At 40.2% G+C, this 22,085-nt stretch overlaps 1 protein-coding gene and 1 pseudogene across 1 annotated transcript in view; one reads left to right on the top strand and one right to left on the bottom strand.

The window, feature by feature from the left end:
• The window catches only part of LOC100520273 (poly [ADP-ribose] polymerase 15), a gene marked incomplete at its 5' end in the record, with an annotated part of 54,211 nt that overhangs the window by 4,876 nt on the left and 27,250 nt on the right, over positions 1-22,085 (top strand). Inside the window, 5 exon segments of the mRNA XM_021069823.1 lie at positions 16,607-16,723; positions 18,347-18,583; positions 19,123-19,162; positions 19,165-19,343; positions 21,593-21,671. Of these exon segments, the coding sequence (XP_020925482.1) occupies positions 16,607-16,723; positions 18,347-18,583; positions 19,123-19,162; positions 19,165-19,343; positions 21,593-21,671 (652 nt within the window).
• Positions 12,401-13,286, bottom strand: LOC110256543 (annotated as a pseudogene).

Raw genomic sequence — 22,085 nt, 5'->3', positions numbered from 1 at the left:
GAGCTTTTTATCTGGGTCAGAGTTAATTTGAAACAATCTGATCTCTTTGAGTCTTACTTTTAAGCTTTGTTAGGAGGGAGGAGAGTAGCCCTTAATCTACAGCTAATTTTTCCACCACTGAGACAAAAGGCTTCTGAATATTTTACCCTATACCATAAGATTTATAAGTCTTTTCACTGTAGCTAGTGTGAACAGGTACCACAGCGGGAACTCCAACACTGATATTTCTAAAGCTCCATCTAAAGTTTAATTATATGAATTCATTAATCATATGATGGAAGAATATGTTGATTTTTCACATGGAAGCAAAGACCTGACATTTCCTGTTCCATTTCTGGAAATAGACAATTTACTGCCCTGGCTGAGGAGAGAGAGCCTGATGCTCCACTGTGTTAATATATTGATCTGCATTTTTTGAGTATGTTCTATGTTGTAGATATCTTTCTATTTTTTGTTATTGTTTTAGGATTTTATGTGTCCATTTAAATTGCTATCTGTAGATCTCTTTTGTTTCATTAGTTGAATTTTTTTTTTTTTTTTTTTTTTTTTTTTTTTACTTTACACAATTAGTTAAAAAAATATAGAGCATTTATTCTGCTAATTTTAGAGTCTGTAAACTTAACATTTTCGGAGTTCCTGTTGTGGCTCAGTGGTTAACGAAACTGACTAGGAACCATGAGGTTGCAAGTTTCATCCCTGGCCTTGCTCAGTGAGTTAAGGATCCAGTGCTGCCGTGAGCTGTGGTGTAGATTGCACAAGGGGCTCAGATCTCGCGTTGCTATGGCTGTGGTGTAGGCGGGCGGCTGCAGCTCCAATTAGACCCCTAGCCTGGGAACCTCCATATGTTGTGGGAGTGGCCCTAGGAAAGGCAAAAAGACAAAAAATAAAAAATAAAAAATAAAATAATAATAAAGTTAACATTTTCAACCCATCAGGGATTAATACTATTGTGACTAGTTGTTGATTATGAGATATGAATTGACATGTATTTTTCTTCATGATGAGAACAAATCCTCTTACAATATTTATTAAATTATGATTAATCTCTCTACTCTCTTATTAATATTTAATAGGTTAAGCTTTTTGTTAGATTAAGACTTATTTCTGGAATTTCTATTGTACTTGTCAAATTGTGTATTCTTAATTTAGAACTATTTAGTTTTATAATTACTACTTAAAAGTTCATTTAAAAAATAGACTTTATTTATTTATTTTTATTTTTTGGTCTTTTTAGGGCTGCACCCGAGGTATATGGAAGTTCCCAGGGGTCAGATAGGACTTGTAGCTAGCAGCCTATGCCATAACCACAGCAACGCTGGATTGGAATCGCAGCTGTGACCTATATCACAGCTCACAGCAATGCTGGGTCCTTAACCACTGAGTGAGGCCAGGGTTTGAACCCATGTCCTCCTGGATGCTAGTCAGGATTGTTACTGCTACGCCATGACGGGAACTCCCTAGACTCTCTTTTTTGGAGCAGTTTTAGACCCACAACAAAACTGAGTTGAGGATGCAGTAAGTTCCCATATACCACCTGTTCCCACAGCACAACCTCTCCCACTGTCATCATCCAGCATTCTGGTGGTACTTTTGTTACAACTGATGAATCTACAAAGAAACATTATTGTCACTCAGAGTCCATGGTTTATCTTAAGAGTTCACTCTTGGTGTTGACAAATGCTTAGTGACATGTATCTGTATCTACTATTATAGTATTACACAGACTAGTTTCACTGCTCTAAAAATCCTCTGATGTTCATCCTTCCCTTTCTTCTGATCCCTGGCAACATGATTTTTTTTCATTGCCTCATAGTTTTTCCTTTTCCAGAATGTTATATAACTGGACTCATACTCTAGCCTTTTCAGATTGGCTAATTTCAAAGAGTAGCATACATTTAAGATTCTTCCAGGTCTTTTCATGGCTTGATAGCTCATTTCTTTTAAGCACTGAATAATATGTCATTGTCATGTTTACCCATTCACCTGTTGTCGAACACCTTAATTGCTTCCAAGGTTTGATAATTATGAACAAATCTGCTGTAAACATCCATGTGCAAGTTTTTGTGTGGACATAAATTTTTAACTTCAAGGAGTGTGATTGCTGGATTGTATGGGAAGAGTATGTTTAGTTTTATAAGAAACCACCTTTAGTTTTATAAGAAACTATCTTCCAAAGTGACTTACCATTTTTATTCCTACTAGAAATGAATGAGAGTTCTTGTTCCACCACCTCCTTGCCAGCATTTGGTGTTGTCAGTGTTCTAGATTTTCACCATTCTAATAGGTGTGGAGTCATATCTCATTGTTGTTTTCATTTGAAACTCTCTAATGACATACGATGGTGAGCGTCTTTTCATACGCTTATTTTGCCATTTATATGTCTTCTTCGGTGAAGTGTTTGTTGAGGTCTTTTGCCATTTTTAAATCAGGTTGTTTGTATTCTTACTGTTGAATTTTAAGAGTTATTTTTATATTCTGGATACCAACCTTTATCAGATATGTCTTTTGCAAATACTTTCTTCTAATCTGTATAAAGGTGCATTTTATTTATTTATTTATTTATTTAGTCTTTTTAGGGCCGCACCCACAGCATATGGAGGTTCACAGGCCTCTAATTGGAGCTGTAGCCGCTGGCCTACTCCACAGCCACACAAGCTGAGTCTGCACCCTACACCACAGCTCATGGCAACGCCAGATCCTTAGTCCATTGAGCAAGGCCAGGGATTGAACCTGTTACTAGTCAGATTTGTTTCTGCTGGGCCACGATGGGAAATCCGACAGGTGCATTTTAGATGTAGCATGCCAAGTCCCTTATCATTTTCTTTGGTATTATTTTATTTTTTAAATACATTTTGCTTTCACTTTATCAAATTTTATACTTTATTATGTTGGTGTCTTAATTGGGCTTGAATTAAAAGATTTTAGGAGTTTCCATTGTGGCTCAGTGGTAACAAACCTGACTAGTATCCTTGAGGATGCAGGTTTGAACCCTGGTCTGGCTCAGTGGGTTAAGGATCCAGCGTTGCAGTGAGCTGTGGTGTAGGCTGCAGACATGGCTCGGATCTGGTGTGGTTGTGGCTGTGGTGTAGGCCGGCAGCTGCAGCTCCAATTTGACCCCTAGCCTGGAACTTCCATATGCCACAGGTGCAGCCTTAAAAAGACACACACACACAGATTATTATATCTATAATTTAATTTGACTAATATCATTTGTGGTTTATTTATGCAAGAAAAGAGAGTATCTATTGAGACTTTATTTTTGCCATTAAAATTTAGCAATTTTCTTAATAAAGTCTCATGTAGCCTTATCTACCATATTCTCTAAGAATTTGTTTACAGATTTTTTTTTGGTAATAGCTTTATTGAGATATAATTTACATGCCACAAAATTCACTCTTTAAAGTGTACAGTTCAGTGGTTTTCAGTATATTTAGTGCTCACTACCAACTATTTCTAGAAATATTTGTCCACCCAAAAGAAACTCATTATGCACTTGCAGTCACTCCCCACAGACCCTGGTAATCACTAATACATTTTCCTCATGAATTTATGTATTCCAGACATTTCATATAAATGGAATCATACAATATGTGGACTTTTGAGTCTGATTTCCTTCACTAAGCACGTTTCCAAGGTTCATTCATGTTGCAGAATGTATCAGAACTTCGTTACTGTTTATTGCCAAACAGTACTCCATTGCATGATATAGCACATTTTATTTACCCGTTCATTAATGATGGACATTCGGGTTGTTTTAATTTTTGACTACTGAGAAGAATGTTGCTGTGAATATTTACTGTCTCAGTCAGTTTGGGCTGCTATAACAAATACCATAGACAGAGTGGCTTAAACAGCAAACATTAATTTCTAATAGTTCTGGAGGCTGGAAATGTGAGGTCAAGATGCCAGCATGATTGGGTTCTTGGTGAGGGACTTTTTTTTTGGCAGATGATCCCTTCTTGCTATTTTCTCACCTGGTGTGGAGAGAGGGAGCAGAGCTTCTCTCATCATGTCATCATTTCTTTATAAGGCACTAATTCCATCATAGGGACTCTACCCTCAATATTTCATCTAACCTTAATTATCTCCCATTTGACTCTACCTCCAAAGAGCATCACATTGAAGATTAGGGTTTTAACATGAAACTTGGAGGACACGCTTTGTCTTTAGCATATGTGTAAAAGTTTTTGTGTGGATCTATGTTTCATGTCTTTCAGGTATATACCTGCCTGGGAGTGACATTTCTGGGTCATATGGTACCTCTACTTTTTTGAGGAACTGCAAAACTTTTGCTAAGTGGTTGTATCACTTAATACCTCACCAGCAATGTATGAGGGTTCCAATTTCTTCACATCCTGGACAACACTTATTATTGTCTTTTTGTTATTGTTGTTCTTAGTTATCCTAGTTAGTAGGTATGAAGTGGCATCTCATCGTGGTTTTGCATTTTCTTAGTGACTAATAACATTGAGCATCCTTTTTTTCCCCCTTATTGGCCATGTGAATATCTTTTCTGGAGAAATGTCAATTTAATTCTTTGCCTATTTTTAAATTGGATTTTTTTTTAATAGCTGAGTTGTAAAAGGTCTTTATACATTCTTGATACAAGTCCCTTATCAGCTATATGTGACTGGCACATATTTTCTCCCATTCTCTGGGTTTTCTATTCACTTTCTTGATGGTGTTACTGATTTTTAAATCTTCACAATAGGTGGTTCTATTATCCATAGAGAATGGCTGTTTGGGGCTTTTCTTTTCACATTTATCCTCATTTCTTTTCCCCATTTTATTTTGGCGATCAGGAAGATGTCCAAATAATATACTGAGTAGAAGTGGTAACAGAACACATTTGATTTTTGTTTCCTTTTATTTTTTACTACTTCTATGGAGAGTATCATGTTTCTTAACTATGACTACTACTGGCTTCTGAGTTCAGAATAAGCTTCTTTATCATGCTAAGGGAAAAATTCCTTTATTTCTCCTTTAAGGGTTAAAAACAATGAAAAGTGGAAGTAAGAGTCTCTATTCTCCCTGTAAATATTGCCCCCATACCCAATCTTCTTCGTGAATATGCAGAAGTTTTGTATTTCGGTTCTCTCTGTAGATTACCCTTTCATTATGTGGTAGAAGAAACTTCTTTTCAATAAGTTGTAGCTCTATTAATTTATATCAGTGAACAGGCACCATCATTTACTGTCATGTTTGTTACTTGTCTTCCCTGTGATTTGGTGAGTAAATCTGACTTTACAAAGTATAATGTTTAACTGTATGTAATCATTGAGCCAAAGAGTTACCATTCTCTTTTTTAAAAAATAAGGCAGTGAATGAAATCTGTTTTCTTCCAAAGTACTTAAAACATCAGAAAGTAATATAAAGGCTGAAGACGTTCAAATCTCAAATCAGATATAAAAACTAACATCTTCAGTGTTTCTGTCTCCTTAAAAGTTGCTAAGTTGGAAGTTCTCGGTACAAAAGTAATAGTTTTCAGAGGAGTGGATAAAATGAATGAAACGGAAGTAGAAGAAACAGACATGTTTTCAAAAGACTCTTCACAAGCTCCCCTTTGGTTGCATTTTATAATATACAAGACACTGCCTGAGGGTATTCATGGACATCAACTCCTTGCTTGCGAAGTTAATTAGTGCCCTGTCAGATGCCAATGATGACTTCAGGGTGGAAGTGATATCCAGCATTAAAGTTGCTGTCATCTTTCTCAAAAATATTGGTAAGACAGACAATAACTTTTAACGCTTCATTTGCAAATTGTGATTTTATCCTACTTTGAGATTCTAGGAATCCCAAAATGGTTCTTTTTAGGGGCACACTCGTGGCATATGGTAGTTTCCAGGCAGGCTAAGGGTCGAATCAGAGCTACAGCTGCTGGCCTACGCCACAGCCACAGCAACTCGGGATCCGAGTTGTGTCTGCAACCTACACCACAGCTCACGGCAACACAGGATCCTTAACCCACTGAGCGAGACCAGGGATTGAACCTGCATCCTCATGGGTCCCTGTCAGGTTAGTTAACCACTGAGCCACGAAGGGAACTCCCTCCACAGTGGTTCCTTTAAAAGCTGTGCTTTTTCTGAAAAGACTTGTGCTTGCCAAGGGTGGAGGTGGGAGAGGGAAGGATTGGGAATTTGGGATTATCAGAGCCAAATTACTATATATAAGATGGATAAACAACAAGGTCCTACTGTATACAGGGAACTATACTCAATATCAGGTGATAAACCATAACAGAAAAGAATTTGAAAAGGAAAATAAATATATTTATTTATACACACACACACACACACACGACTGAATCACTTTGTTCACAGAAACTAACAATACTGTAAATCAACTATGCTTCAAAAAAATTAAAAAATAGAGTAGCATCCCTAATAGTGGTCATTAGCTTAGCCAAAGGGAAAATTCATGGTTTAATAAGCTTACATCAGAAATTATTTACTATTACAATGAGTAGTACTCGCTTTTTTTTAAATAAAAAATAAAACAGACTAATTTTATCCACTTAAAAAAAAAGGTGTGCCTTCCTATCTCCCAGTAAGAGACTTGTGAAAGAATATGAATTTATTACTTCTAGTACAAATAACTAATATTTATCATGTGCTCTATGCCAAGTACTGTGCTAAGTTTTTACTTACTTTATCTCATAACATATAGCTCTGTGAGATAGGTACTATTATTATCCTCACTTTACAGATGAAGAAATCTGCTCTAAGAGGATTAAACGACTTGCTCACAGCCCCAGAGCTAGTAAATATTTTGTTTTGTTTTGTTTTGTTTTGGTCTTTTTAGGGCCACACCCATGACATATGGAGGCTCCCAGGCTAGGGGTCAAATCAGAGCTGTAGCCGCTGGCCTACACCACAGCCACAGCAACCTAGGATCCAAACCATGTCTGTGACCTACACCACAGCTCACGGCAATGCCAGATCCTTAACCCACTGATCGAGGCCAGGGATCGAAGCCATAACCTCATGGTTCCTAGTCGGATTCGTTTCCATTGCGCCACGACGGGAACTCCTAGCTAGTAAATATTTTGCATCAGAATTCCGATTTAGACATTCTGACTTCTAAGTGTATCTTCTTCATCACTGTATATGTCCTTCAATTTCCAGTGAGTTTTAATAGTTATAGGGCTTCATTTTTATGAACATGACATGTCCAAATAGAGATTAAGATATGGTAAAGTTAGTAGGGCGAACAGGGAGAAGTTAGTTTTAGTAAACAATATTGTTTTATAATCCTTGTTTCTATTACCAGCTTACAGAGAAGCTACACATACTTGATTTCATCTGGAGAGGTAAACTGATCAAAATGGTCTCAGATGGAGGTCACTGTTAAACATAGCTGTGCATTCACAGCAGGCCATATGGGATGGGCTGAAGGTGACACTTCTAACTTTACAGAGAAATTTAGCATCTAAATTTTAATTGTTAGTTGTAGCCTCTAAATCAAATTACATTAAAAAATCTGTTTTCTTCTGATTTTAAATGAAATGTCAGTGCCAATAAACTGATATTTATTTGCAGATGTCAAGATGCTTGTTAATGTTTGTAACAGCTACCACAGAATCTGGCAACGTCAGATTTTCCCAAGATTTCAGTAACCATCAGGAACCACTAGAGCTGAAAATCTACCACCTGATGTTGATAATAATTATGTAACAATAGTCTTTGAAAATCCCCAAAATGGAGGAGAAGGAGTTACCCGTGTCCAGTATTTCCCAGAGGAGAATTCAGCCCTGGTTGAGTTTTCTGACTACAAAGGTAATTAATTTGTCTTCTTTCTTGATTGTTACAGTTATTATTAATCACTTAGAGCATGAAGGCAGATTAGAGGCCACACAAGTGATTAGGAAATCCATCAAAACCACCATATTCTTAAGGCAAGATGCTATGAATTAACTCAAAGCTTTGAACAGGTCTCTATGGAGAGCTAAAGAATTGGGAGGGTGGGGTTTGTTTTTTTTTTCTTTTTTTTTTTTTTTTTGCTACAACAACAAAACTATCTTTGACCCCAGTTTCCCTGTAGTTACTGTTTCTTTTCTTCCCCTGGCAGCAGAATTTCTCAATCGAGTTTGTCATTACTCACTCTCAGTTCCTCTCCTCACATTTTTCTTAAATCCATTCCAGGCAGGCTTTACCCCTACCCCTCCACCAAAAGAGCTCTTGTCAAGGTCACTAATGATCTCATGGTTGCTGAATTCAACAGCCACTTTTCAGTCCTCATTTTGCTTGATCTTGGCAGCATTTGACCCAACGAAGGCTCCCTCCTCCTAGATGCACTTTCTTCGCTTACTGCTAGGACACCACACTAGTTTTTTTCCTACCACGCGCCACTCGCTGTTCATTCTCATTCTTCTTTCCTCATTTTCCTTAATGAGGTGACTCAGTTCTTTTCTCCTCTTTGTCTACATGCAGTACTCTGGAGACCTAATGGCTTTTAATACTGTTTTTGCACCCTCAACTCTCAATTATAGGACCAGTCAAGATTCTCTCATGAACTCCAATGCCTACTATTCTCACTGCCTGGCAGACTTCCTTACCTGATTGTCTAAAAACATATGACACAAACATAACATTCCAAAATGAAACTCCTCATCATCTCACCTCACCCCACCTACCTGCATCATCCATAGGTTTTCCCATCTTAGTTGATATTGACTCCATCCTCCTCGTTACTTAGGCCCAAACACGGGTGTCACCTTGATTCCTCTTTATCTCCTTCCCATATCTAGTCCTTTAGGGAATTCTGTTCACTCTACCTTCAAGTTGTAGTTCAAATCCAATCTCTTACCAAAGAGCACATTAGGAACTGGGGAAACTGCATGAAACATTTTAAAGGCAGTTGCACTCTCATGAAAGATTTATATCCCAAAGAAGTTTGTATTTTAGGCAATACATCTAAATAAATACCAAATTTATTTGGCATGATTAGTTTTGTACTGCTGCATACCAAATTAGCCCCAAACATAGTGGCCTTACATAACAAGTGTTTATTATCTCAGGAATCTGAGAGCAGCTTAGCTGGGTGATTCTGGCTCAGGATCACCCATAAGGTTGCTATCAAGATGTTGGGTTGGGGCTGCAGTCATCTGAAGGCTTGGCAAGGACTGGAGAGTCAGCTCTAAGCTCACTCACATGGCTGCTGCCAGAGACCTCAGTTCCCTGCTTTGAGGGCCTCTCCCAAGGACTTGAAGTCATGACACACTAGCTGGCTTCCCACAGAGAGTTATGGGGGAGGGGGACGGGCAGATGGGGAAAAGTACTACAGTACCTTCTGCAACTCAGCCTCAAAAGTGACATAGTATCACATCTGCCATAGTCTGTTGGTCACATAGACCAACCCTGACATGATATGAAAAGATACTATGTGAAGGCATGACAGATAGGAGGTAGGAGTCATTAGGCAGCATCTTACTTACACCATCTTACTTACACCCTCCAGAAATATACAGCTTCAGGACAAGCTCCCTTCATTTCCCCCTACTTCTAGCCAGATGGTTACACTGCAACCTTCTAAATAGAAATGCTAGAGCACCACTAGCCTTTAGAATCCGAAAGGTATATATTTATATTCCTCTAGAATTTAAATAGCTGGACAGCAATGGCAAAGTTACTTTCTGATTCTGCTTTCTCATTAAAAGTGGGGATACAAATCTGTATCACAGGGTCCTTATAAAGATTAAATGGGATAATATTTGTAAAATATCTGACATAACAGGTGTCAATAAAAAGCTATTACAATCATCAAATTAGGAAAAATGGAAAACACAAGTTACTAATTTGATAAAAAACAATAGATATAAATATTGTTTTAGATAACTATGGCTCAGAAGATACACGGATAAAGTGCCATTATTAAATGATGCTTAAATGGGTCAGTGTCCTTCATCTTGATATTGTTGTCACCTCTGACATAAGAATACTGCAATAATTTACTTACTGGATAAAATGTATTTGAAAATAGGCAGGTTAATTCAATTAAAAAATAACTGAATTTTTTTCTCTTCACCCCCCTCCCCCAAAAGCAAAACAATTACCTTAGAAATAAAGTCATATCACTAAGTGATAGCCCATCTCTGTTTGTCTGGGAACTCACTGTCTTCCAAGTTGGCCCATTTCACCTTAGGACAGTTCTAATAATTTCTTTTTTGTCTTTTTTTTAGGGCTGCACCCATAGTATAAGGAGGTTCTCAGGCTAGGGGTCTAATCCGAGCTGTAGCCACTGGCCTATGCCACAGCCATAGCAACTCGGGATCCGAGCCTGTCTCTGACCTACACCACAGCTCAGGGCAACGCTGGATCCCTAACACACTGAACAAGGCCAGGGATCAAACCCGCAACCTCATGGTTCCTAGTCAGATTCGTTTCTGCTGTGCCATGATGGGAACTCCCTAATAATTTTTTTTAAAAAATTAGCATTATATAAAGCCCAAGTATGTATTGTTATTGTTGTTTTTTATTACAGTTGTTTAAAGCCCAAATATGTTTTACTATAATTCTACCTACTACTGCCTGATCTTCTTTTTGTATTGTAAAAATAAACCCTTGGCAATGCCTGCTTCAACAATGCTTGTACTAAAGTTGCAGCCCTACAGAGAAGATTAGCATAGCTCCTGTGCAAGGAAGACATGCCAATTCTTGAAGCATTCTATGTTTGCATTACAAGAAAAAAATTTTGTAACTATGTATGGTGACAGATGTTATCTAGATTTGTGGTGATCATTTTACAATATATACAAATATTGAGTCATTATGTCATATATCTAAAACCAATATTATATATCAACTATACCTCAATTTTTAAGAAGGAAGAATAAAAAAAAATGGAGAGTGAAAGATAATGAAGGAGCTACAAAAACTACATGCAATTGTCAAGATTCCAAGGAACCTCAAAAAGCCTGTGGATATTCAGTTAATACAGGTTTTTATCTCAACAAAAACCAAAAGACCCCTTGCTGATTTAACAATACCATCTCATGGTACCCTTTAAAGATCGCCAGATTGATATTTCCCACTTCTAGATGAAACAGCAGCTCCTGCAGCATATAGAAGTTCCCAGGCAGGGGTCGAATCAGAGCTGCAGCTGCAGCCCTAAGCCACAGCCATAACAACACTGGATTCTTAAACCACTGATTGAGGCCGCATCCTCATGGATATTATGTCGAGTTCTTAACCCGCTGAGCCACAAAGTGAACTCCAGTAAAAGCGGTTTTTACCCAGACAAAATAGAACTATCTCTGTAGGAGATTTTTTTTTTTCTCTCTAAGTTCTGATAGAAAAGTCTTCTCTTAAATAGTTTGAATACATGGAGACACACACAATCCCAACTTAAGCACTTATCATTGCAAATTTACAAAATTTTCTTTTTTTTGTCTTTTTGCTATTTCTTGGGCCGCTCCTGCGGCATGTGGAGGTTCCCAGGCCAGGGGTTGAATTGGAGCTGTAGCTGCCAGCCTATGCCAGAGCCACAGCAACGTGGGATCCGAGCCGCATCTGCAGCTTACACCACAGCTCACGGCAACGCTGGATCGTTAACCCACTGAGCAAGGGCAGGGACCGAACCCGCAACCTCATGGTTCCCAGTCGGATTCGTTAACCACTGCGCCACGATGGGAACTCCCAAATTTACAAAATTTATAAATACATTGCAGGCAAGTGCTGAATTACATGTATCACAAATTCACTTCAGAGCAACAGACTGACCAAAATACCATGAAAGTTGATTCATAAAACAAAGTTAAATCCTAGACATACATGTGACAAGTGGTACCAATAGGAGACACAAGAGGAGATGACCTAACTAAATAAAGCAACAATAATTTCGATAAAAGCCACTGGGTTGCCACACAAGATGAGTCTTGAAGTGCCAGGGCCTTGGGTCAGTTAACAGTGGTCACAGCTTTCAGTGCAGAGCAGGACATAACATGGTCGCCACCCCTGAAGGAGTCAGGAATTTTTCTTTCAGGTCAGCTCCATCTTCTGGCTCCTTGGCCCTAGTCTGGGAGGGGACAGTGAGAGGATGGGCCCCATGGAGCTGCCTGCTGGCACTCCCACAGACAGGTGTCTCCCCATTCAGGCAAATGCCAAAATCCAGAGTTAGACATTTCTACCTGGACATGATGCTGGCTACCGCCTGCCCTAGGGGGTCTCCAGACCCAGAACAAGATGCTATCAATTAGGCCACCATGTATGGCCACTGAGGTGAATACCTAAATGCAGATGGGAGCTGGGGCGCTTAGGAGTTGTCCACTGCTGCTTGGCATCTCCCCGAGGGCCCAGGAGCACCCGGTAAACCAGGTACTTTCGAGGGCTGGCCGCGAGCTAACAACTAGCTAGAAGCTGTCAGCTTAGCCAGGCATAGTGCCCACCCCACCCCCCCACCCCCCGCCCCGGCCCCTGGCACCACCATGTGTGGCAGAACAGATAAGCCGCCACGCTGGAAGACTGCCATCCTGGGTGCTCCGGACAGCGGTCAAGGAATGCCTACCTTCCTCCGGCAGCTCTGAGAGGGCGGCATCCACCAGGCATAGATACAGGACAGGCGTGTCTGTATCTCCTGCTTGCACAGGCGTCCCTCGCACACCAACATCTGCTGCTTCTCCAGCATGTCCTCTAGGCTCTGCTTGTGGGTCCCCAGATACTTGTTGCTGCAGACCCTGGACTTGTATTCGATGTCTAAGCGCAGGTCATGCTCCCTCTGCACTCGCTGTGCCAGGAACCCAAGTATGGCGGCTGATGCGCCAGTTAATATACCCATTAGCCAAGAGCACGTAGCCACGGCCCAGTAAGTAATAGTCAGAGAGCTGCCAGGCGACCTCGCGCTAGTGGCCCATAAGCCTGACACGGCCACAGCCTGACAAGAAGCCCCAATAGAGGCAATGGGAGGGGTTCGCAGGAAGCTCAGCTCCCCGGCAGCGCTTCCATCCACTTGAACCAATCATCGTCAGCCTTTAGCAGGAACTCGAAGGCCACGTGTCGGTCCAGCCAGGCAGCATGCAGCACCGTAGCCGTGAGGTTCTCATAGGCTTAGCGCAGCGCTGGGGGAGGGGAGCAGAGGGGAGGCAGCAGCAGCAGCAGCAGCAGCAGCAGCATCAGGTCGCTGCTACTCCTGCTCCAGAAAACTAAGTGCCTTGGTGCCCAGCCACGTGTGCCTGATCACGCTGCATTTCGCTGGCCACCAGCACTGCTGGGAACGTAGTGGCACATGCGCCTAGGAGCAGGGCAGGTGTGGCGAGGATGATGCTTCCCAGTGTGGCCACTCAGCCCCATCGCCATCAGGTACGGTCACGCTCACCACAGTGGCTTCAGGGTGCGGGGAGCTCTGGGGCCATGCCACAGCTATAGGAAATTTATGGTTAAAGAGTACTTATACCAGGATCAACCTTGTCCCTATCTAACCATATATCAGCCTATGCACTAAATCCAGCCTCAATATAGTTCTGTAAATAAAAATGTATGGGAAAACACACACAGGCACACTCCAGCCACACAACAGTCCTTTAAATGTTTGACAACTATTATGCCCTACTCCCTGCACCCCAATTCACTCATTATTTCTATTTCTGCAAGTTAAATACTCCCAGTTCCTTTTATGTATCCTCATATGACATGGTTTTTCATCCTTTCACAGCATCTGTTTCCCTCTTTCTTGACCATATCTAGTTTTCATACTCCCTTTGCAAAGTTTGACACCTTGAGCTAAGCACAATACTCCAAGCATTGTCTGTTTTCATCTCTGTGGCCTGGGATTATTAGTCATCAAACACATTCTCATTACTAGGTTTCTATTGTTATAGCCCCACATCTCATTATTGCCTTTTTAAAATGTATGGACTTTATTTTATTTTTATTTTTATTTTTAATGACCTCACCTGGGGCATATGGAAGTTCTCAGGCCAGGGATTGAATCTGAGCCACAGCTGTGGCCCATGAGGCCATGCAGCTGCCGCAACTTGGAATCCTTAACACACTGCCCCTGGCTGGGGATGGAACCTGCACCTCCACAGCATCTCAGTCTGGTGCATTTGATTCTTAATCCACTGAGCTACAGCATGAACTCCTGAATGGACTTCATTGTTAAAGCAGTTTTAGCTTTACAGAAAAATTTAGCAGAAAGTAAAAGACTCCCCCTCAAGAAAAGGAGCTCCCTGGTGGCTCAGTGACTTAACTATTCCTTTAAAAAATGACATTGGGTTTACTTCTAATAGGTTGTTTTGAATTGCTCATGCATTATTATTTATATTTATTGAATCTCTAAGGGCCAGCGTTTTTTTTCAGGAAAAAAATTAACCTCTTCAATAGTATAATGAATATCAATGGGAAAATCAGATTAATTTTACAAAATTTTCTCTAAATTAAACATGACTGGAATAGTCTATCCCATTAGGTGAGGATTCATGTATGTCATATCTTTCATTGAACAGAGTGACAGTGGTACCATTTTAGGTAGATACACTGTATTTCAGAGTCTCATTAGTATTAGGATTCTTTTTTCTTTTTGGCCACACCCATGGGATGTGGAAGTTCCCAGGCCACGGATCGAACCTGTGCCACAGCAGTGACTCAGACTGCTGCAGTGATGAATGCCAGATCCTTAACCCACTGCATCACAAGAGAACTCTTCAGGATTTCTTTTGTGCCAAAGATTTTTTTTCTGAATGGTGTCTATCTTTATTTTTTATTTTTAGGGGTGGACACTTACTTGGCCAAAAAGCTTGTCTTCAACAAATGGCCTGTCTTTGCGTTTCCATATTATGTGTCTTTGGCACAGCCTCATACGGAAAGGAGAAGCCCCTGATAAAGTTGCCAGCCACCTTCCTGATGGCCCTGGATCCTCTCATGTGGAAGATCTTTCAGAGAAAGCATCACCTGATGAAATGATAAATTATAAGAGGGGGAGGTGCCATGATGAGGTAACATGGCCCCATGTCAACTGTAAGGGGATGGAGGTGACACTCAGGTCTGCGGCCACCTAACTCACTCAAAGAGGAACAAAAGTCAAGGTCATCAAGACCTGGGAAGAAGATCTTTCCAAACAATTCTCTGACATCATGTCACTGAATTGAATGCAAAGCCAGCAGTGTGGAAGGACATAAAAAGCAGTGAGGAAGATGATGAGAGTGTTGATTGACTCTGAAATGTTCAAGGAGATGGTCATAATCATAGGTTGTTTGGAGAATATGAAAAAAATTGTAATGCAATTAAAGACACCAATCAAAACATGAAAGAAAAAAAAATGACAGAAAGTGACTGGTTCTTCTGGAAGGTTTTCTTGTCTTTACATCAGTGCTTGAAAGAATGTATATGAAAGGAATTTGGGGGCAGGAGGTCATTGGTAACGTTTTCAGGGAACATACTTGACTGCATGCAGGAGAGTATAAAGAGAGGAATGGAATTTCCGAGCAAGTGAAAGGGATTGTTCAAGAAGCCCATTCCTAATACTTCTACAGTTTTCTGTTTGTCACAAAAAATAGAGTGTGGAAACCTCTCTAAGACTGTTTTAAACAAAGAAAATTCATATCCTTTTTGAGTTAGATCAGGCATGGAAAATATGTTTCATTTCATTGGTTACTTCTGATCAAACGATAGTTGTCTGGAACTCTGTGTTGGGAAAGATTCTGAGGCGATATCTGGTTGATGGGAAAAGAGAGCTGATACCAGTTAATGTCTGTCACAAGGGGGGGGGCAAGGTGTGTGTGTTGGGGGGGGGCGATGCCATGGTTTTACTGGTTATAGGTATGAGAACACCATCAGGTAGGTGGGCTCCTCTTCCTAGATCCCATGAGGAGCAGACTCAAGTACTATGTCCTTCATTGGCTCATAGTTTGTCTTAGAGCAAGTGGTTTCATCTCTTCACATGCTGGTTTCCTTTTCTGGAGAATGAAGTTTCTATATTGGATGATCCTTGATGACTTTTAAATTCTAAAATTCTATGACTGATTAATAGTCAAACTACAAATGCATTATTGTGGGGGACTGAGGGCTGTGTCTTAGTTTGGATTCTCCAGAAAAGATCTGAGAAAGGATCTGAGATAGGATTCAATTCCATGTGATTTTAACAGGGAAGTAAATGACACTGATAGGATGGGTTATCAAATGAGTTACCATTAATCCCACTGGGGACATTCGGAGTGGGTCTTCTTTGGGAGGCAAAGTTGCTGGGGTAGTTTTGCACCAACTCCAGTGAAGCACTGGGTAAAGGCTTGAGGGGATAGGAGGGCAGATTAATTTACCTGCACTTTCTCTCTGCTGCACTGGCAAGAAGAGCAGGCTTTGGCCATACAGCAAATCCTTGGGCCAGAAGTACAGTCGGAAATACAATCAAGGTGCCCTTGAACAGTAAGAGCCAGGGGATATTGAGTGACAATACAGCCTGGGATTCTTAGGGGGAATAAGTACAAAAGTTCACTGGCGTTTGGGGGATTAATATAACTAATACTCAAATCTTGTGGTTAATAAATTATTGCTTTTGAACCTTAGGGATGACTTAGAGAAATCTGGGAAATCTAACAGTTATTTTCTATTTGGACACCTATGAGGAAAATTTTCAGATGATGCTGGCTGGTAATGGTTTTTACTGTTTTCTTCAGGCAAGGAAACAAGACAGCTGGGAAGATATTCATTCAGACACAGATGTTCTAACCTCAATCCAAACCAAAGAAGGTCTGAAACTCCTGTTGGTAAGGGCGGATGTTTTACATTTCTCGGTAAGTGGTGCTATTGAGTAAAGCCACCAAAGAATAATGGCAGTCAGTTAACTGGTTCTGTGATTTGAAGTCAAAGATTAAGATCATCTAAATTTGATCTTAATCAATTTAGATCTATACTAAATGCTGAGCTATACTTACCAAGCACTCTATTCTCCAAGTGTGGAGAGATCCAAGTTAACCCCAAGCAAGGATGTGAAAGTCCACCTTTTATTTCTCTATTACCTGCATTTCTTGTTTTTTCTTTCTAGGGCTGCATCTGCAGCATATGGAAGTTCCTGGGCTAGGGGCTGAATCAGAGCTGCAGCTGCAGGCCAACGCCACAGTCACAGCAACACCAGATCCAAACCGCATCTATGACCTATGCCACAGCTTGTGGCAATGCCGATCCTTAACCCACTGAACAAAGCTAAGGATCAAACCTGCACCCTCACAGAAACTATGTTGGGTTCTTAGCCACGGTGGGAACTCCTGTTTCACTCATTTTCATAGCTCTACTCTGACTCATTACCTGTTGACTTGACAATAGTGAGTAATATATTTATATTTCCTTAATTTCTAAGTTTTGGGGCCCACCTCCTTCTGATGTCTAAGTTCTAACAACAGATTGTAAATCCCTTGAGCATAGGGCTGACAAGTCAGAATAATAAGTAAACATATCTTATGCATTACCCCACAATGCTTAGTGAGTCAGAGGTGCTCAATAATTATTGACTCTGTCTCTAACAAATTTTTAAATTATTTATTATTTATTTTTTATTGAAGTATAGTTGATTTGCAATGCTGTGTTTTAGGTGTATAGCAAAGTGATTCAGTTATACAGACATATGTATGTAACTATTCTTTTTCAGATTCTTTTCCATTATACATTCTTAAAAGATATTGAATGTGGTTCCCTGTACTATACAGTATATCTTATTGTTCATCTATTTTATATGTGGTTGTATGTATCTGTTAATTCCAAACTCCTAATTTATCCCTCTCCCTGTGGTAATCATAAGCTCATATTCTTTGTCTATGAGTCTATTTCTGTGTTGTAAGTTCATTTGTGTCAGTTTTTATTATATTCCACACATAATTAATATTGTGTGATATTTGTCTATCTCTGACTTACTTCATCTAACATGATAATCTCTAGGTCCATCCGTACTGCTGCAAAAAGCATTATTTCTTTCTTTTTATGGATGAGTAATATTCATTGTGTTTGTGTGTATATAGTGTGTATGTGTATACAGTGTGTATATGCATATATATACATACAAACACACACACACACACATACGCATACATACACATCTTCTTTAGCCATTCATCTGTTGATAGATGGACATTTAGTTTGTTTCCATGTCTTGGCTATTATAAATACTGCTGCTGTGAATAGCAGGGTGCATGTATCTTTTAGAATTAGAGTTTTTGTCTTTTCCATTTATATGCCCAGGAATGGGATTGCTGGATCCTATGGTAATTCTACTTTTAGTTTTTTAAGAAACCTCCATACTGTTCTCCGTAGTGGCTACACCAGTTTACATTCCACCAACAGTGTAGGAGGGTTCCCTTTTCTCTACACCCTCTCCAGCATTTAGTATTTGTAATCTCCAGCAAATGGTTGCTGTTTTCCTTTAGGGCGATGTCATCATCAACACTGTTCCTAGGACTCTTCAGCTCGGAGGAGGACGGCTGTCTCGGGTTCTTTTGAAGAAAGCTGGTCCAAATCTCCAGAAAGAGTTAAAGGCCAAAACACAAAAAGCAGAAGAGAAAGTGGGTAGCATATTTGTGACAAGTGGCTACGACCTGGGCTACCGAGCTGTGATCCATGTCATGGCTCCAGGCTGGGATAAGGGAGCAGGATCATCACGGCAGGTCAGTGCCTTTCCTTTGTTAACTTAATTCACACCTCTACTTCCAGCTGAACTCTCAACTTAATTTTTTTCTGAATATGAAAGTATACATGTACATTATAGAAAACAAAGAAGTACAAAAGTAAAAATAGCAATCCCACACCTAGAGATAATTTGGATAAACATTTTGCTCTATTTCCTTGAAGTCAATTTTATGTATTTTATTTCTTAGTTGAGATTCCCTTCCAAATATTTTTTAATCCTGCCTTTTTTAACTTATCATAAACATTTCCCCATGTTGTTAAAAACTCTTCATAAGCATCACTTTTAATTGCAATGAGCTGCATTGTTTATGTAACTTCCTATGCTGTGGGATCTTCCCCTTCTGAATGAGTTTGAATCTCCCTGGAAGGCGTTCTCCTCTCTTCTCATCATCCCTTTTTGGCTCCGTAGGCCCTGACAAAGCCAATGGTAGCAAAGAGGGCCTAGTCAAGTTGCTAGAGCAGAGTTCTTTCTGTTTTCCTCCTGCTTGAGCCCTAACATATATTTTGTACATTTCAGATCATGGCAAAAATAATCAGGAAATGTTTGAAGACTGTAGAAGAAAATCTTTCGCTTCGATCACATTCCCCATGATTGCAACAGGAAATCTGAGGTTCCCCAAAGCTATTTTTGCTGAATTAATCCTTTCAGAAGTGTGCAGTTTTAGTAGCAGTGCACAGCTGAACAGCTTACAAGAAGTTCACTTCCTGGTCCATCCAAGTGATGATGAAAGCTGTCAGGTATGGTTACATATCTCTTCTGGTCATTCTGGCAAGCAAAACTAAGTACAACCAGATGTTTTCACAGATCTACAGATAATAGTGCTTCCTAGTTCCTTACCTGGAAGTGTTGGTGCTGATGTATGTGTGGGGGTTTGTCATATGGCTTAAGTACGAGATAACACTGATGACTCATACAATCCTACCTAGACAGTTATCAAAAGACAGGTTATGTATAATAAATAAACTCCTAGAAAGCAGTAGGAAATTATTGGCATAAAAGTGGCCGAGACATTTTAACAGCGGCTATGTGAAGTCAGGCATGGCTTCATCTGCAGAGAAAAGGCTGGATAAGAGAAGCCTCAACGGTTTAGTTATTTGGATAGAATACAGAGAGTCTATACACATCTATATGGTCTAAGGCTAGAAATACTAGCACAATAGTCAGTAGTAGAGAAGCAATTAAAACACACTTAGCAAATACCACTGGCACTGCTCTTGTAAGATGGCACTCCTTGTTACGCACTTGTAACTGGTTGACCCACTTGAGTACCAAAATCTCTTTTCCACCCCTGACAAAGTTCTACTGAGTTTGTTTGTTTGTTTGTTTGTTTATTTTGTCTTTTTGCCTTTTCTAGGGCTGCTCCCCCTGGCATATGGAGGTTCCCAGGCTAGGGGTCTAATTGGAGCTGTAGCCACCGGCCTACACCACAGCCACAGCAATGCAGGAGCCGAGCCTCGTCTGTGACCCACACCACAGCTCATGGCAATGCCGGATCCTTAACCCACTGAACAAGGCCAGGGACTGAACCTGCAACCTCATGGTTCCTAGCCGATTCATTAACCACTGAGCCACGACAGCAACTCCTGAGTTTATATAAATTGTGCGCACTCATAGCAAAAATGCAAACAATATAAAAGTGCAAAGAACAAAGCTTTAGCTAGGTTTGAATCTTGATTTTGCTCCCAAAAGCCTGAGTGAGGTAACCTTTCTGAATTTCAGTTTTATCGTGTAAAATGAGCATGGCAGTAACAGAGTTGCAGTGAGACTTAAGAGAGAATGTATTTGAAGCATCTAGTACACAGCAACCCTCAAAGCTGCAGAAACAGTTAACTACCATTTTATTACCTGACTTCATGGGCAATTGCTACAACTTACCCACATTACCACTTAAAAAAGATATCAAAGATAATTTTGTTTTCTAAGTCCGTGCTTACTCTCAAGCAGTTGGGATAGAAATATGTTTTTCCCATGAAGTACAGTAAATCAGCACTGGTACTTATGAGAAAACTCCTAGGTCGAATCATAATTCTTTTTTTTTTTTTTTGCCTTTTTTTTTGGTGGGGGCAGACCCGCACCTTCAGCTTATGGACGTTCCCAGGCTAGGGGTCTAATTGAGCTACAACTGCCAGCATACGCCACAGCCACATCAACACCAGATCCGAGCCACATCTTCGACCTATACTACAGCTCACAGCAATGCTGGATCCTTAACCCACTGAGGGAGGCCAGGGATTGAAACTGCAACCTCATGTTCCCAGTCGGATTCGTTTCTACTGCGCCACAACGGGAACTCCCAGAATCATGGTTCTTTAATTAAAAACTCTCTGAAGTCAAACAGACTTGTGGTTGCCAGGTGGAAGGGTATGGGAGGGAAGGACTGGGAGGTTGGGATTAGCAGATACAAACTATTATAAATAGAATAAATAAATGACAGGGTCCTACTGTATAGCCCAAGGAACTATATTCACTATCCTGTGATAAAGCATAACGGAAAAAAATATGAAAAAGAATATGTGTATGTAAAACTGAACCACTTTGCTATATAGCAGAAATTAACACAAGATTGTAAATCAACTCTACATCAATAAATTAAAAAAAAAAATCTCTGGGGAGTTCCCGTCGTGGCTCAGTGGTTAACAAATCCGACTAGGAACCAGGAGGTTTCGGGTTCTATCGCTGGCCTAGCTCAGTGGGTTAAGGATCTGGCGCTGCCGTGAGCTGTGGTGTAGATCTGGCATTGCTGTGGCTGTGGCTCTGGCATTGGCCAGCCGCTACAGCTCCAATTAGACCCCTAGCCAGGGAACCTCCATATGCCACGGGTTTGGCCCTAAAAAAAAAAAAAAAAAAAAGACAAAAAAATCTAAGAGGAAATGTATTGAAAATTATTGTTCCTAATTGATGTCTGATGAACAATACCCCAAAGAATTGGAGTAATATTTCTATAGAACATTGTTGTGGTCCGTAACTGTGTTTCTTTCTATATCAGGCATTTTTAGATGAATTCACCAAATGGTTGAAAAGAAACCCCAACAAGGACAGATGTCTCATGGTTGGAGATAACCAAGGTCTGGTAAAGTTGTTCTGCTGAGGAAATTCATTCTTCAGTGGGAAAGTCCAATAAAAGGAGACAAAGCTAAGTCCCATGATGAACAACTCAGTAATGGAGGAGGTGTTAGGGCACGTTCCATTGCCTGGGCGCACAAAGAATAAGTCATTTGATGTGAACGAATCATTGGTAATGAGGCCAGCATTTCTAAGACATGATAATAAAGGATAACTGTGTATGGCCTGCTAAACTTTAATACTTTCTTTCATCTATATTATATTATTTACTCTATACAATGGCCCTGCAGCAGGTGGTTCTGTTGCTACTGTGTAAATGTGGAAAGGGACACCTAAGGAGCTTAAGGGATGAGTAGAAATGACACGTTTATGTTGTAAAGGCTCAGAGTGTGGGGTGAACATTCACATGCCAACTT

The sequence above is a fragment of the Sus scrofa genome, chromosome 13 (genome assembly GCF_000003025.6).
Source record: "Sus scrofa isolate TJ Tabasco breed Duroc chromosome 13, Sscrofa11.1, whole genome shotgun sequence".
In the NCBI taxonomy this organism is placed as follows: domain Eukaryota; kingdom Metazoa; phylum Chordata; class Mammalia; order Artiodactyla; family Suidae; genus Sus; species Sus scrofa.
Note: the sequence above shows the minus strand (reverse complement) of the source record. Positions and strands in the feature narration are given on the sequence as shown.